This window comes from Suncus etruscus, chromosome 14 (genome assembly GCF_024139225.1).
Source record: "Suncus etruscus isolate mSunEtr1 chromosome 14, mSunEtr1.pri.cur, whole genome shotgun sequence".
In the NCBI taxonomy this organism is placed as follows: domain Eukaryota; kingdom Metazoa; phylum Chordata; class Mammalia; order Eulipotyphla; family Soricidae; genus Suncus; species Suncus etruscus.
The window spans coordinates 40,994,984-41,010,667 of record NC_064861.1 but is presented as its reverse complement, the minus strand read 5'-3'; the positions used below and the strand labels follow the sequence as shown (position 1 = coordinate 41,010,667).

The 15,684-nt window shown below is 34.9% G+C and overlaps 1 protein-coding gene across 1 annotated transcript in view; it reads right to left on the bottom strand.

Moving 5' to 3' along the window:
* Positions 1 to 15,684, bottom strand: part of PHKB (phosphorylase kinase regulatory subunit beta) — a 273,872-nt gene that overhangs the window by 180,104 nt on the left and 78,084 nt on the right. The window contains exon 8 of the mRNA XM_049786246.1: positions 681 to 744. Coding sequence (XP_049642203.1) covers positions 681 to 744 — 64 coding nt within the window. The remainder of the gene's footprint in view (positions 1 to 680; positions 745 to 15,684) is intronic.

The following is a 15,684-nucleotide window of genomic DNA, read 5'->3' as shown; positions in this document are numbered from 1 at the left end:
TTATGCCAGATTTTAAGAAAAGGCTTTTATTTTGTCCCTACTGAGCATACAGTTTGCCACTGATTTATGTTACATGATTTTGCCTATATTGAGGAAAGTTTCTTCAATTCTAATCTTGTTGAGTTTTTATAATAAATGGATGCTTACTTAATCTTGTCAATGAACAAAGGAAATAAAAATTCTTTATTGAAACTATTTTAGCTAAATAATGTTTCATTTGAAAATTAAAATTTAAATAGAAATTGTATAGGAGATTCTTGAAACACGGGCCATTATTAAATTTTAGAAATCCTCTGAATTTCAATTCAATTTCAATGAAAGATAACATTAATTAAACATACACTCACAATATAAAGCTCACCACAAAGAGTGATGAGTGCAGTTAGAAAAATAACTACACTGACAACTCTCATAACAATGTGAATGAATGAGGGAACTAGAAAGCATTTCTCAAATACAGGTCGGGGGGAGTAAGGAGGAGGGAGATTTGGAACATTGGTGATGGGAATGTTGCACTGGTGAAGGTGGGTGTTCTTTATATGACTGAAAACCAACTACAACCATATTTGTAATAAAGGTGTTTAAATAAAGATATTAATATACTAAATTTGTAATAAAGGTGTTTAAATAAAGATATTAATATATATACACTAAATTTTTCTTGCTATTTATGTTTTTACCTGATTGCCAAAGAGGTTGAATCCATTAATTGCTTCTAGAGCTGATTTTGCCAATCCAACTGAGCTGAAAAAAAATAGTTTTTTAATATACTTAGTTATAAAATAATAATTGATTAAAAAGGATAAACAGTCACAAGGAAGTTTCTTTATTACACATTGATCAGGAAAAGACAATATAGCAAAACAAAAAAGCCATAGACTGTAGTCACTTTAGAAAATAACAACATTGCTCTACTCTTGTAAAAGATGAGTAAGAAACAATACTAAACTTCTACTTTTTAATTTAAATGTGTCTAAGTCCTAATCTTCCCAACTGTATTGGTATCATCAGGATAATGCCAGGAACAAGTTAAGACTTTTATTCCCCATTGTTAGATTACCACTTTTTTTTATCCAAAACAAAGACCTTCCTTGTATTCCTACTCTTCCTTTACCTATTCCCTTTTTATATATAAAAGGCCTACTTAGGTGGAACTAACTCAAAATAAGCCTTTTGTCTGCTTTTCTCTACCCTAGTCCAGCTAAATTGTGGATTGAGATGCTTAATAAAGGCTGTTGTTTTGATGGGTTCATGACCATAGGTGGAAGCTCAGTGACCCCAAGCTTTTTTCTCAATAGCTTGGCCTAGTTTATTTCTGCTCCTGACCCGATTTTACCCAGGGTTGGATTACTGTGTGTGGAGATTAACACCTATGGGTCATGAAAAGTCTCCCCTTACACACATTTCATTAGTAACGGAGATGACATACAGAAACTAGTCTCATGATTTCTGCTGTGTCTCAGAAGCCTGGTAGACATCTTGAGCCTTTTCTTTGCTTTGCTTCAGCCTGACATTTTGATCTTCTTCAGCATTCTCTGAGAGGGCTCGTCTTTTCTGGAAGTGAGTTGTCCCACCCACAGGCAGTGGAACTAGCTGATTTCTACTGTGTCCCAGAAGCACGGCAGACATCTTGGGTCTTTTCTCTGCTTGGCTTCAGCCTGACATTTTGATCTTCTTTGACATTCTTCCCTGAGGACTTGCCTTTTCCAGAGGTCAGTCACTCTACCCACAAGGGTGGAGCCAGGAGAACATGGCTGCACCCTTTCACTTCACAGCCACACACATCATCTAGCTGATGAATACCACCACAACACATAGAAAAACCCACAATACAAGTGTGACAATGGGGAAACAACACAGGCCAACACCAGGCATAGAGAATGAGGATGGCAACTCTGATGAACCACAAATGGACAACCACCTAGTTAGATCACAGATGTGGAGTTGAGAGAAGAAATATGGAGGATGTTCACAGAACTCAAAGAAATCATATATTGAGTTGAATGGAACACCAGTAAAAATCAAGATGATATGAAGATAGAAATCAGAAAACTCCAAACTGAAATCACAGGTCTCAAAAACTCAGTAGACAAATTGAAAACCTCAATGAAAAACCTCAGCAATAGGGTAACAGCACATGAGGATAGAATCAATGAGCTGGACGATGAGATGCAAAAACTTCACACAGCAGAAGAGATTGAAAAAAAACCTAACGGCAAATGATCAGGTAATGGAAAAATTACTCAAAGAATGAGAACAGATGAAAACAGAAGTCTTTGATAAGCTCAACAGAAACAACATAAAAATTATTGGAGTCCCAGAGACCCAGGAAGAAAATCCCCAGGAAGAATTAACAGTCAAGGACATCATTACAGAGGAACTACCAGAACTAAAGACTACATGCAACCAAATTGTGCATGTCCAAAGAGTAGCAGCTTAAAGAGACCCAAGGAAAGGCACCCCAAGACATATCCTAGTCACAATGACAAATCCCACAGATAAGGATAAAATACTAAAAGCAGCAAAATCAAAAAAGGGAAATTACATTCAAGGGAGCATTCTTAAGATTTACAAAAGACCTGTCACAAGAAATCCTCAAGGCCAGAAGACAGTGGTAAAACATAATGACAAAACTCAATGAAATAAATGCTTCACCTAGAATACTGTACCCAGCAAGACTCACTTTCAAGTTTGGAGGAAGTGTACATAGCTTCATGGATAAACAACAGCTCAGAAACTTTACAGACTCAAAACCAGCCTTAAAAGAAAAACTGAAAGGTCTACTTTAAGACAAGACTGACCAACAGACACACAAAGATAACACTAAATCCCATGATAAATATCTCTCTCAATGTCAATGAATTAAATAAACCAGTTAAGAGACACAGAGTGGCTAAACGAATAAAAAAACTGAATCCAACTACTTGCTGCCTACAAGAAATACACCTGAATAGTCAGAACAAACATAGACTCAAAATCAAAGGCTGGAGGAAAATCATTCAAGCAAACAAAACTTTTGAAAAAGCTAAAGTGGCCATACTAATATCAGGTGACACAAACTTCAGACTCAGAAAAGTTGTAAGGGACAAAGATGGGCATTTTGTACTAATCAAGGGATATATATAACAGGAAAAATCACACTCCTAAATATATACACACCCAATGAGGGACCAGCAAAGTATTTAATACAATTGTTGACAAATCTGAAAAATATATCAATAACAATACAATAATTATGGTAGACCTCAACACTGCCCTGTTACCTTGATAGGTCAACCAACTGAAACCCAACAGAAATATACTAGCTCTGGAAAGAGAAATGGAAGAAAGTGGACTAGTAGCTATATATAGGGCACTCTCTCCCCAGAAACCTGGATACACATTCTTCTCCAATGCACTTGGGTCATTCTCCAGGATAGACCAAATATTAGCCCATAAAACATATTTCCATAAAATCAAGAGGATAGAAATCATGCACTGAAATTAGACATGAACTACAAAAGGAAACAGAAGAATAACTTTAACACCTGGAAATTGAATAGCTTACTACGGAACAACCAGTGATTCAGAGATGAATTCAAAGAAGAAATCAAAACATCCTTGAAGACAAAGGATGATATAGACAAAAAAAAAAAAAAGCTTAGAGCAGAAATCAATGAAGTAGAAATCCAGAAAACAATCCGAAAGATCAACAAAAGCAAAAATTAGATCTTTGAAAAAATAAACAAGATTGATAAACCACTGGCAAAACTCACAAAGAAATTGAGAGAGAGAAACTTGATAAACTGAATTAGAAATGACAAAATACAAATATTGCAGAGATTTAAAGGGTGATCAGAGAGTACTTTGAGAAATTCTATGCCACCAAACATGAGAACCTGGCAAAAATGGACAAATCCTTGGACTTTTATAACTTTCCATTGTTAAATTAGGATGAGGTAGCATATCTAAACAGCCTCATCACTATTGAGGAAATTAAAATGATAATAAAAAATCTTCCCAAAAACAAAAGTCCTGGCCCTTTCAAGAGGAACTTCCACCAAACCTTTGCAAGCTCTTTCATAAAATTGAAGAAACAGGAACACCTCCAAATAATTTCTATGAAGCTAACATCACCTTGATACCAAAATCAAACCGAGATGCTGCCAAAAAAGAAAATTACAGACCAATATCCCTGATGAATACAGATGCAAAGATCCTCAACAAAATTCTGAAAAATAGAATTCAATGCTTCATCAAGGTCATCCACCATGACAAAGTAGGTTTCATCCCAGGAATGTAATGATGGTTTAACATCCATAAATCAATCAACATAATACACTATTATCAACAAAAAAAAACAAAAATCATATGATCATATCCATAGATATGCATAGAAATCATTCGATAAGATCTAACACTCATTCTTGGTAAAAAAAAAAAAAGAAAAGAAAGAAAGAAAGAAAGAAAGAAAAAGAAAAAACCCTCATCAAGATAGAAATGAAAGAAACTTTTCTCAATATATCCAAGCCCATATACAATAAGCCAATGGCAAATCTTATTTAATGGAGATAAACTAAAAGCCTTTCCTCTAAAATCTGGTAGAAGACAGGGCTGCCCTCTCTCACCACTCCTTTTCAACATAGTGCTGAAATTACTTGCCATAGCTATTAGGCAAGAAAAAGATATCAAGGTCATTCAGATGGGTAAGGAAGAAGTCAAGCTCTCACTGTTTGCAGATGACATGATAATATATTTAGAAAACTCTAAAGACTCTGCCAAAAAAGCTTCTAGAAACAATAAATTCCTATAGCAAAGTGACAGGCTACAAAATTAACACGCAAAAGTCAATGTCCTTCTTATACACTAATACTGACAGAAAAAACTGGACATTAAAAAAATAATCCCATTCACATTAGTGCCCCACAAATACAAATATCTTGGGGTCAACTTGACTAAAGAGGTGAAGGACCTATACAAAGAAACCTACAAAACCCTTTTCAAAAAAAAAGAGAGGACATGTGGAAATGGAAACACATACGCTGCACAAGGACTGGCAATATTAATATAATTAAAATGGCAATACTCCCAAACACATTGTATAGATTTAATGCAATCCCTCTAAAGATACCCAAGATACCCGTTCTTCAAAGAAGTGGTCAAACAGTTCTGAAATTCATCTGGAACAATAAACACCCACAAATAGCTAAGCAATCCTTGGGAAAAAGAATATGGAAGGCATTACTTTCCCCAATTAAATTGTTTTATAAAGCAATAGTTATCAAAATATCATGGTATTGGAATAAGACAGATCCTCAGATTAGTGCAGTGCTTCTCAATTATTTTCTGTCATGCCTCCCTAGGAAGAAGAAAACATTTTTGTGCCCCCCCTCATGACTGTAAATAGTATCTTTATTAAAAAAAAAACTTTAGCCTGCAAAACAAAAATATATAAAATAATTTGAGCTGATTTTTTAATCAGAGGTGATATCTGGATTAATGGCTACAATGAGCATGGTTTGCAATGTTTAGCTTTATGAAGCGGGGTTTAAAGTAGGACACAGCAACTCTGAGCTCCAGAGATATACAGAGACATAAACCCAGGGCTTAGCTTGTTATGACAGTGTTTGCCAGGTCAAAAGCATCCCCCTTTATGGAGCCTTGCACTCCCCCTAGAGGCGCACCCCACTATTTGAGAAGCACTGGATTAGTGCTTGACTTGACTATTCAGAGAATGTTCCCCAGACATAAATAAACTAATCTTTGATAAAGGGGAAAGAAATCCAAAATGGAGCAAGGATGGCCTCTTCAACAAGTGGTGTTGGCACAACTTGCAAAAAAAGTGAACTCAGACCCCCATCTAACACCATGCACAAAGGTGAAATACAAATTAATTAAAGACCTTAAACCATAAGGTATATAGAACAACATGTAGCTAAAACATTATATGATATTGAGACTGAAGGTATCTTCAAGGAGATATCAGCACTTTCCAAAAAATGGAAGCAGAGATAAAGAGATGGGACTATATTAAGCTCAGAAGCTTCTGTACCTCAAAGGAAATAGTGCCTAAGATACAAAAGCTACCCACAGAATGGGAGAAGCTATTCACCAACAGACAAGGGGCTAATATAAAAATATACAAGGTGCTGACAAAACTTAAAAAGAAAAAAATATAACCCCATCAAAAAATGGGGAGAAGAAATTAACAGACATTTCCTCAAAGAGTGCCACATCCCACTCAGGAGGGGCACACACCAGAAGGTGTAGTGTTCTCCTGAAAAGGAATTATTTGCCAAAAAGGCCCGCTTAGAGCAGTCAAAATCAGTTGACCCTTTGCGTGGATTGTTTGGCCATAATTCCAAAAGTGGCTGTAACTATCTCTCTCTTTATTTTTAACCAATATTAAAATCAAGCCTTAGTAAATTCTTTCTAACAAAGGAGGACAGTACAAATCCCGCCAAAAGTCTCCCACAAAACAGCTCCCTGTAATTTTTGCTACTTTGGCGCCAAGATCAGGTTTTTCCCAAAACTTAGCTCATAGTAAAACAATTTTCAGTTTTCTCCCAAAAACTCTAAAACATTCTTCTCTCTTCCCACTTCCCTGAAAATTACCTGGTTTCTTCTGCTTACCCAAAACAAAGTGAACCCAAAACAAAACTTCTTTTCACCTTCAGTATAGGTTCTTTAATATGCTAATTTTAGCCAGGGTCCTCCATTCTTTTCCCATTTTCCTTGATGTCAAGAATTTGCACCCTGCATTCCAAGCCTCAAACCTTAAAAAGCAGCCAGCTCAAAAAATAAATTTGTCTTCATCTTTCTAGACGTAAGTCCCCATGCATTCTGTGTGGTCTCATTCATTTTTACAATATTGTTCCGTCTTTCGCCATTCCGTGTACCCACTCTCTCCCCGTGGGGTATTCCCGAACTCCACGAAGAATCTGTTGCAGGCTGCAACAGAATTGGCTCACAGCAAGAGGAAATACAAATGGCCAAAAGGCACTTGAAAAAATGTTATACATCACTAATCATCAGGGAGATGCAAATCAAAATCACAATGAGGTACATCTCACACTACTGACACTGACACACATCACAAAGAACAAGAACAATCAGTGCTAAATTTTTTGAGGAATCTCCATATTGTTTACCTCAAAAAATTGGAAATTGAACTCGAATATAGTACGGCTATTCCACTCCTAGGGATATACTCAGGAACACAAAAATACAATACAAAAATCGGTTCCTCACATTCATTGTATCCTTTCCTCACATATCCGTTATAGCACTATTTACAATAGCCTGACTCTGGAAACAACGAAGATGCCCTTCAATAAGGAATGGCTAAAGAAACTGTGGTATGTATATACAATGAAATATTATGCAGCCATCAAGAAAGATAGAAGTCATAAAATTTTTCTATACATGGATGTACATGGAATCTATTATACTGAGTGAAATAAGTCAGAGGGAGATAGATAGACACAGAATAGTCTCACTCATCTATGAGTTTTAAGAAAAATTAAAAACATTAATATTATAAGACCCAGAGACAATAGAGTTAAGAGGTGGAAGAGCCAGAAATACCGGTTCACAATTTGAAGCTCATTACAAAGAGTGGTGAATGTTGTTAAGGAAATAACTGCACTAATAACTAGCATGACAATGTTAAAGAATGAGAGTAGAATGCCTGTTGCAAGTACAAGCAGAAGAGATTGAGTGCAGAGATAGGAGAACCCTGGAGCAGTACCAGGTATGGTCCAAGTGCCCCCAAATAAAAAGATTAAAAAAAAGAGGGATCAGCCAGGTTATATAGGAAAGGAATGCCATTTATTTTTCAGAATCATTGATATTATTGAAACAGAAAATTCATACTAGAGAAATTAAAGATCAGATCTAAAGAGAGTTTTGAGATGGTATCATAGCAAGGCTAGAGTAAGAGTTATAATTCCAAATTGATAACAGTTCTTTCTTCTTCCCAGGCATGTAAGGAAAGAAAGATAATTAACCTATAACACCATTGCTGTCACTATAACCACTATAACCACAAGGTTCCATAGGTTCAGTTCTGCTATAGTTTTTCTTCAATTTTTCATTGAAGCTTTGTTTTATAAAGTTATTCATATTGAGTTTCAGATATACATTTTCAGCACCAATCCCACCACCAGCAGCAACTTCCCTCCAACAATGTTCTCAGAGTCCCAAACCTCCCCCCATATTCACCTCCTGCTCCCTCAGCCAGCCATCATAAAAGGCACCTTTTTAAGTTTTGTTATATTTTGAGGTTTCATGATCTCAGTGTTGTTGACTATGTGGTTTGGACATTTGTTTCTGTCCATCCTTAATACCACCAATGTACCTGAATCCCCCTTATTTCACATCTGGTTTTCTCTTTCTCCACTCTATCTCTTTTCTTCTCTTCACCATACACTGAGATTAAGAGTGTTCTAAGGCAACCTTGATTTAGACTAATGTGTTTCCTCAAACAATTCTAAATACCACATATAAGGTATAGCACTTTTATTCTTATTCTTCTGGCTTACATCAACATATCATATAAAGGTTTGATATCTAGTATATACAAAGTACTCACAAAGATTAACACCCCAAAATCTAAAATCCTATCAAAAATGGAGAGAGGAAATAGACACACTCTGAGGAGGACCAACAGATGGCCAACAGGCACATGGAAAAATGCTCACCATCCAAAACAAGTCAACAATAAAATATCTCCTGTAGTTTAAAGAGAGACTATTGCTTTCTCAGAGTTATCCCAGTCTTTGTTCGAAGTGCAGAGAGAAATGCTTCCCATCTTCTTTTCCCCTTAGGATTTATCTTTCTATTCAGGTGGAGAATGTTATTATTACATAGAATTTCAGGAGTATTTGATTTACTTTTAAAATGTCATAGAAATTTCATTAATTTGTATAATGTTTTGGAGAATATTACCACTTAGAGTATGTTAATTCTCCAGATCAATGAACAGGGAATGTGTTTCCATTTTCTCAGGTTCCCCTTTGTTTATTTAGAGGTGTTTTGCAGTTTTCTTTGTATGTTTTTCAACTCTTTTGTTAAGCCGACTTTTAGTTACAGTAGTTGACTTTTTGAAGCACAATTGTGAATTGTATTGAGATTGTTGTTGCTTTTTTAAATTTTTCTTTCTTCTATTTCATGATTTATATGTAGAAAAATCATGGGCTTTTGAATATTGACTTTGTAGCCTACCATTTTACTATATAAATCTTTTGTTAGGAACTTTTCTGTAGATTATTTAGAACTTACTAAGTATAGTATTTTGCCATCTGCAAATAATGAGGGCTCCACTCATTCTTTTCCTATCTGCATACCCTGAAATATCTCTTACATAATTGCAATGGCATGGACTTCCAATACTATGTTGAATATTAGTGGTAAAAGTAGACATCTTTGTCTGTGCCTTATGGAAAGCTTTCAATTTTTCATCAATGTATTATATTTGCAGTGGGCTTGTGGTAAAAGGTTTCATATATGTTGAAGAAAGTTTCTTCAAATCCCATTTTATTGAGGTTTTATTAGAAATAATGAATAGGTACTGGTCAGACCAAGTGTTTTTCTGCATGTATTGATATGATCAGATCATATTTATTTTATAATGTATCAATATGGTGTATTTTGTAATATGGTATATGCTTTTGACTTGTGTATTATAAACTAACCTTGCCCACTAGGAATGAATCACACTTGACCATCTATTTTTTATGAGCTCTTGACTTTTATTTAGTAGTATTTTGCTGAGGAGTTTTGTATCATCATATGTTTATCTGGGATATTGGTCAACAGTTCACTTTTTTTTTTGGTGCTGTCTCTGCCTGACTTTTGTATGAGGGTAATGTTTCATGGCATAATGATGTTCAATATAATCCCTTACCATTCTTTGAATTTCTATAGCATCTGTTGAGACATCTTTTTCATTTTCATTTTGGTTTACTATAGTTCTTTGTCTTTCTTTATAAATCTTATAATTGATTTTTTAACTATTTACAAAAAAGGTCTTTATTTCATTTTGTAAAAAATATATCTTTTACCTTCATTTATTATTGTTATTATTATTTTTATTTACCTATCTATTTTGGTCAATTTCTCTGTTTGGGTGTGATTATTGAAATCGTTGTCCCCAATTATACTTATATTTTTCTATTCTTTTCTTTTCCTTCGTTATGTGCTATGCCATGTTTCTTATTTCAAGACCATGGCGTGGGGCCGGAGAGATAGCATGGAGGTAAGGCGTTTGCCTTTCATGCAGGAGGTCATCGGTTCGAATCCCGGCGCCCCATATGGTCCCCTGTGCCTGCCAGGAGCAATTTCTGAGCCTGGAGCCAGGAATAACCCCTGAGCACTGCCAGGTGTGACCCAAAAACCAAAAAAAAAAAAAAAAGACCATGGCGTGTTTTTGGTATGTTTGTTTGTTTTTGTTTTGTTTTTTGTTTGTTTGTTTGTTTTGCTTTGTTTTTCGTCTGTTTTTTGTGGTGCTTATCGATATAGCTGGAGTCCTCACTGGATAATTGACACTTTTTTTGGTACTGGTGGAGTGTTTCACCTTCTTTCTCTCCTTCATCTTCCAAATCGATGATGAGAGCCTCTAGAAGGATTCCACCCATTTTGGGAGTATTAGACTCTTACCCCAGGTTATTTATCTCCTCCTTTTCAGGCAAAACCACGCAACTTGAACTAGATAGTCCTGCCTACAGTTAGAGGGGGAGATAAGGGAGGCATCAAGACCAAACAGGTGCAAGACTACTAAGTAGTGGGTTGGATACAGAGGGGACCACATATTCTAGCCGCCCTGGGGGTGAGGGAAGAGGAAATGGGAGGTAGGACAAAAACGGAGGGGTAGGGAGGGCAATTTGGGGATGGGAATCCCCCCTGATTTTATGTAAATATGTACCTAAAATGTTATTGTCAACAATATGTAAGACACTATGATCAAAATAAAAATTATATTAAAAAAATTATTTTCTATTCTTTTTTTTTTTAATTTTTTTTTATTTAAACACCTTGATTACATACATGATTGTGTAATTATTTTCTATTCTAATTCATGAATTTCAGCTTTAATTTTTTTTAATTTCCTCTCCCTAACCTCCTTTGGATATGTTGATCCTCTTTTAATATCTTAAGATTTTCAATTAGGTTATTTATATGGGCCCTATACTCTCTTTTCAGGTATGCTTTCACTGTTATAAACTTTCTATTTAACCATTTTTGCTGTGTCCAATGTGTTCTGGTAGAACTTATATTCATTCTAATTTTTTTCTTGGAAACTTTCTATTACATACCACTGGTAGTTCCGTAGTAAATTGTTTAAGTTCCAGGTATTTGAAGGTTTTATCTTGTTCTTATTTGTGATTATTTTCCATTCTCAACACATTATGATCTGAAAAACTGTTGATACTATTTCTATATTCTTGTGATTTTTGGTGATCAAAACATAGTCTATCTTGGAGAATGTCCCTGATGCACTGAAGAAGAATGTGCATTAAACATTTGGGGGATATAGTACACTGTTTATATAAGACTCTCTCTTCAGTTTTTTCCTTCAAAGTCAGTGTTTCTTTGTATAGTTATCTTTCAACAGGTGATAAGGCAGTGCTAATGTCTCCCATACTGTCAATATTTTGGCAATATATAAGGAAACAGAGACACATATAGCACCTGTTTAGCCATAAGAGAATTAATTCCCCTTTAAGTGTGAAGACATCAGTTACCAGAAACCATCTTTTGTAACTGCAGCAGGATGACAATTGATCCAAGGATATATATCCCAGACAATAGACATTTGACTCTGTTTACTCCAATCAATCCTAGACTTCTATAGAATAATTTACATTGTGGCCTATCCAAAATTAATTATTACTTTATTCATTTTGATGGATAATCATAATTACTTCTAGATTTTTCTTCTAGTATTACTGTTATTGAAGTAACATTTTGTTTAGCTAGAATGTTGGAAATTGTTATGGGCTTATCAAAAAGTAAATATTTTATCTATTTTATCAATTAAATTTTTGTTTTTTGGGCCCGGAGAGATAGCACAGCGGCGTTTGTCTTGCAAGCAGCCGATCCAGGACCAAAGGTGGTTGGTTCAAATCCCGGTGTCCCATATGGTCCCCCATGCCTCCCAGGAGCTATTTCTGAGCAGACAGCCAGGAGTAACCCCTGAGCACCGCCGGGTGTGGCCCAAAAACCAAAAAAAACTTTTTTTGTTTTTGTTTCATACCTGGTGGTATTCAGGGATTACTTCTGGCTCTGTACTTAGGAATCACTCCTGAAGGTGCTTGGTGAACGTTAGGGTGACTTTAAGGATTTTAGAGTGAACCATAGATCAAACCTAGTTTGGCGTATATAAGGAAGTGCCCTTCCTACTGTAATTTTATTCTGGCTCTATACTTCAAATGTAAATATTTTGTTTATTAAAATATGCAACTTGTCAAAATGGTAAAAAAAATTAAATTATAGTGATATATGTGGGGAAACCAGTATTAGTGGGGAAACCAGTATTAGAACTCTATTAGTCTAGGCAGCCCTAAGTGTAAAATTTTGGGAAAATAAAGTTTCATTAGTTTATGTAGAAATGTTTTTGTTTGTTTGTTTGTTTGTTTGGGTTTTTATTTTTTTAACCAACTTTATTACATACATGATTGTATTTGGGTTTCAGTCATGTAAAGAACACTACCCATCACCAGTGCAACATTCCCGTCACCAATGTCCCAAATCTCCCTCCTCCCCACCCAACCCCTGCCTGTACTCTAGATAGGCTTTCTATTTCCCTCGTACATTCTCATTATTAGGATAGTTCAAAACGTAGTTATTTCTCTAATTAAACTCATCCCTGTTTGTGGTGAGCTTCATGAGGTGAGCTGTAACTTCCAGCTTTTTTCTCTTTGTGCCTGAAAATTATTATTGTAAAAATGTCTTTCACTTTTCTTAAAACCCACAGATGAGTGAGATCATTGTTTTTATTTTAGCTAAAACTATTCTTCAACTCTCTATTTTAAAATAAAATTTTAAATGCCTAATATTAATCAAAAATTTAAAGGGAATAATTGTCACTTTTACAATGGTCCAGTTTCATGACTCTTCTACAACTCCAGAGACACCAATATAACCAAAATTTCAGTTATGCCAGTATTTGGATTGACATCACTAAGACTTTTTTTTTTTTAGTGAGTTTAGGCACTCTCACCCTCCTCTTGTATTTTCAGAAGTCCTGGAAGCCAAGTAACACAGAATCCACATCCACAAATGTAGTTGCCATGTCTGCATTCAACGAGCTTCATCAACTCACTTTGTTTTTGAAAAGAAGTAAACCAACCAAAATTATGGGTACATCAACCATACAGCTGAAAGCTGGAAATTCTGAAGAAGATGGGCCAAATCCCCAAAGCCAATTCTACTGCATCCATCTCCCATAATCACTGCTTTTCCAATGACCCAGCTTCCCCACTCATCTACAGTTCTCTGCAGAGACATCAATCTGACCAAAACTCCAGATACACCCCTATGTGAGCTGACATCACAGACTTTCTTGGAGTAAGTGAAGGCACCTTCCCTCTCTGGAAGCCCTGAAAACTAAAAACATGCCCTATAAATGCGACAATATCATGAATACTGAGTATAATTACTGAACTGTGCAGTGTGAGAACTCCAATTTTTTTCAATATTGTCATCCCCAGATGAAGAAACCAATTTAGATGTCAATGTATATATAAAATCACATAAATTTTCAGAAACAAAAGAATAGAATGATCAACAACAACTAGCAATATGAATAAGAGTTTTCTAAACCTTTTGACATGACTTAATGACCTATTTGTGAGCTATTTTCACAAAAATTTTGCTGCATTACTTTTTTCTTTATTCATATTTTCCTTATTTATTAACTTAGATCCACTTATCTTGAAATAAATGCTTTATTTTCAACTATATCAACTAAAAATTAATTACATGCTGTATAAAATTTGGAAAAATATCAAATTAAAAATTATACATTAGGGCCCGGAGAGATAGCACAGCGGCGTTTGCCTTGCAAGCAGCCAATCCAGGACCAAAGGTAGTTGGTTCGAATCCCAGTGTCCCATATGGTCCTCCGTGCCTGCCAGGAGCTATTTCTGAGCAGACAGCCAGGAGTAACCCCTGAGCACCGCCAGGTGTGGCCCAAAAACCAAAAAAAAAAAAAAAATTATACATTAATGATATCTAATTAAGAAAAACAAAATACATAGAGTATATCATGTATAGGAATTGTAAGAATCAATATAGTAACTAACCATCTCTCCAGATTTATCTATTGCTTTAATGCAATTTTTCTCAAAATAGAAAAAATCTTGGTAGGTATAGACAAAATTATTTTTAATTTATATGAAAAGTTAACTATAAGAATAGCTGAAATTCTAATAATAAATACTAATACCAATGTCAAGACTTATTATATAGTTACAGTTACCAAGAACATAAATTAATAGAAACCAGCACATTGGTACATAGAACATAATAGGAAACCCAGAAGTAGGCCTAATTAAATGTGCCAGTAATTCCACTCTGAGCTATTGATCTTGAGGACTGATAACTTACTTTACACAAAACATTGTACTAAATGTTACTAACAGCTCTATTTAGAGAGAAACAATTAAAATGTGCTAAGCAGGTTAAACAAAAATGTACTAAATACATACTGTAGAATACTACTTATTAATAAAAGGAAATTATTGATACATATAAAAGTTTGGATGAACCTCCAAGGAACTACACTGAAAGAAAAAGCAGTAATTATTCAAGGTTATAGACTATAGAATTACATTTACAAAATACTGTTCAAATGACACCATTTTAGAAAAAAGAATGGAATACTACTAGTTGTCACCAAAACAAAACAAAACAAAACAAAACAAAACAAAACAAAAGGACCCAGAGAGATAGCACAGCGGTGTTTGCCTTGCAAGCAGCCGATCCAGGACCAAAGGTGGCTGGTTCAAATCCCAGTATCCCATAAGGTCCCCCGTGCCTGCCAGGAGCTATTTCTGAGCAGACAGCCAGGAGTAACCCCTGAGCACCGCCGGGTGTGGCCCAAAAACCAAAACCAAAAACAAAACAAAACAAAAAAACCGAAAAACCAAAAAAAAAAAAAAAACCTACTAGTTGTCATAGATAAGAGATGGGGTTTTGGTAGAGACATGGCAATATGAATGTTCTATATGATAAAGGAAGTATTTTGTTTTTGATGGATATATAAACCTAAAATGAGATAGTATTGTATAAACACATATGTAGGTAGTGCTCAAGAAATCTACAACTATCTCAACAAAAGAATTTGCAAAAAAAATAAATTAAAGCAAAATATATTAGCTAAAGTTTTCTTTTGAAAATCTATTTTAGGTATTTGAAACTTCTAGGTTTAAAATCTTGTTGATTTCTATTAAATTATTAAAAACTATTAAAATATTTTATTTCAATACTTACATTGAAATACTCGTGCATGAAAATTTACTAATTCTCAAATATTTATTGAGGTACTAACACACTTTAATGCTGTATGTTAACTTAGTCATGTAGCAATTCATTGAAGTTGAAGTTATTGTTGTTTTCACTCTACATACAAGGTAACAGAGATGTAGAGACATAAAGAGGCAAAGAGCTATCCATCTAGAGCAAATTCTCTATTTGCTAGAT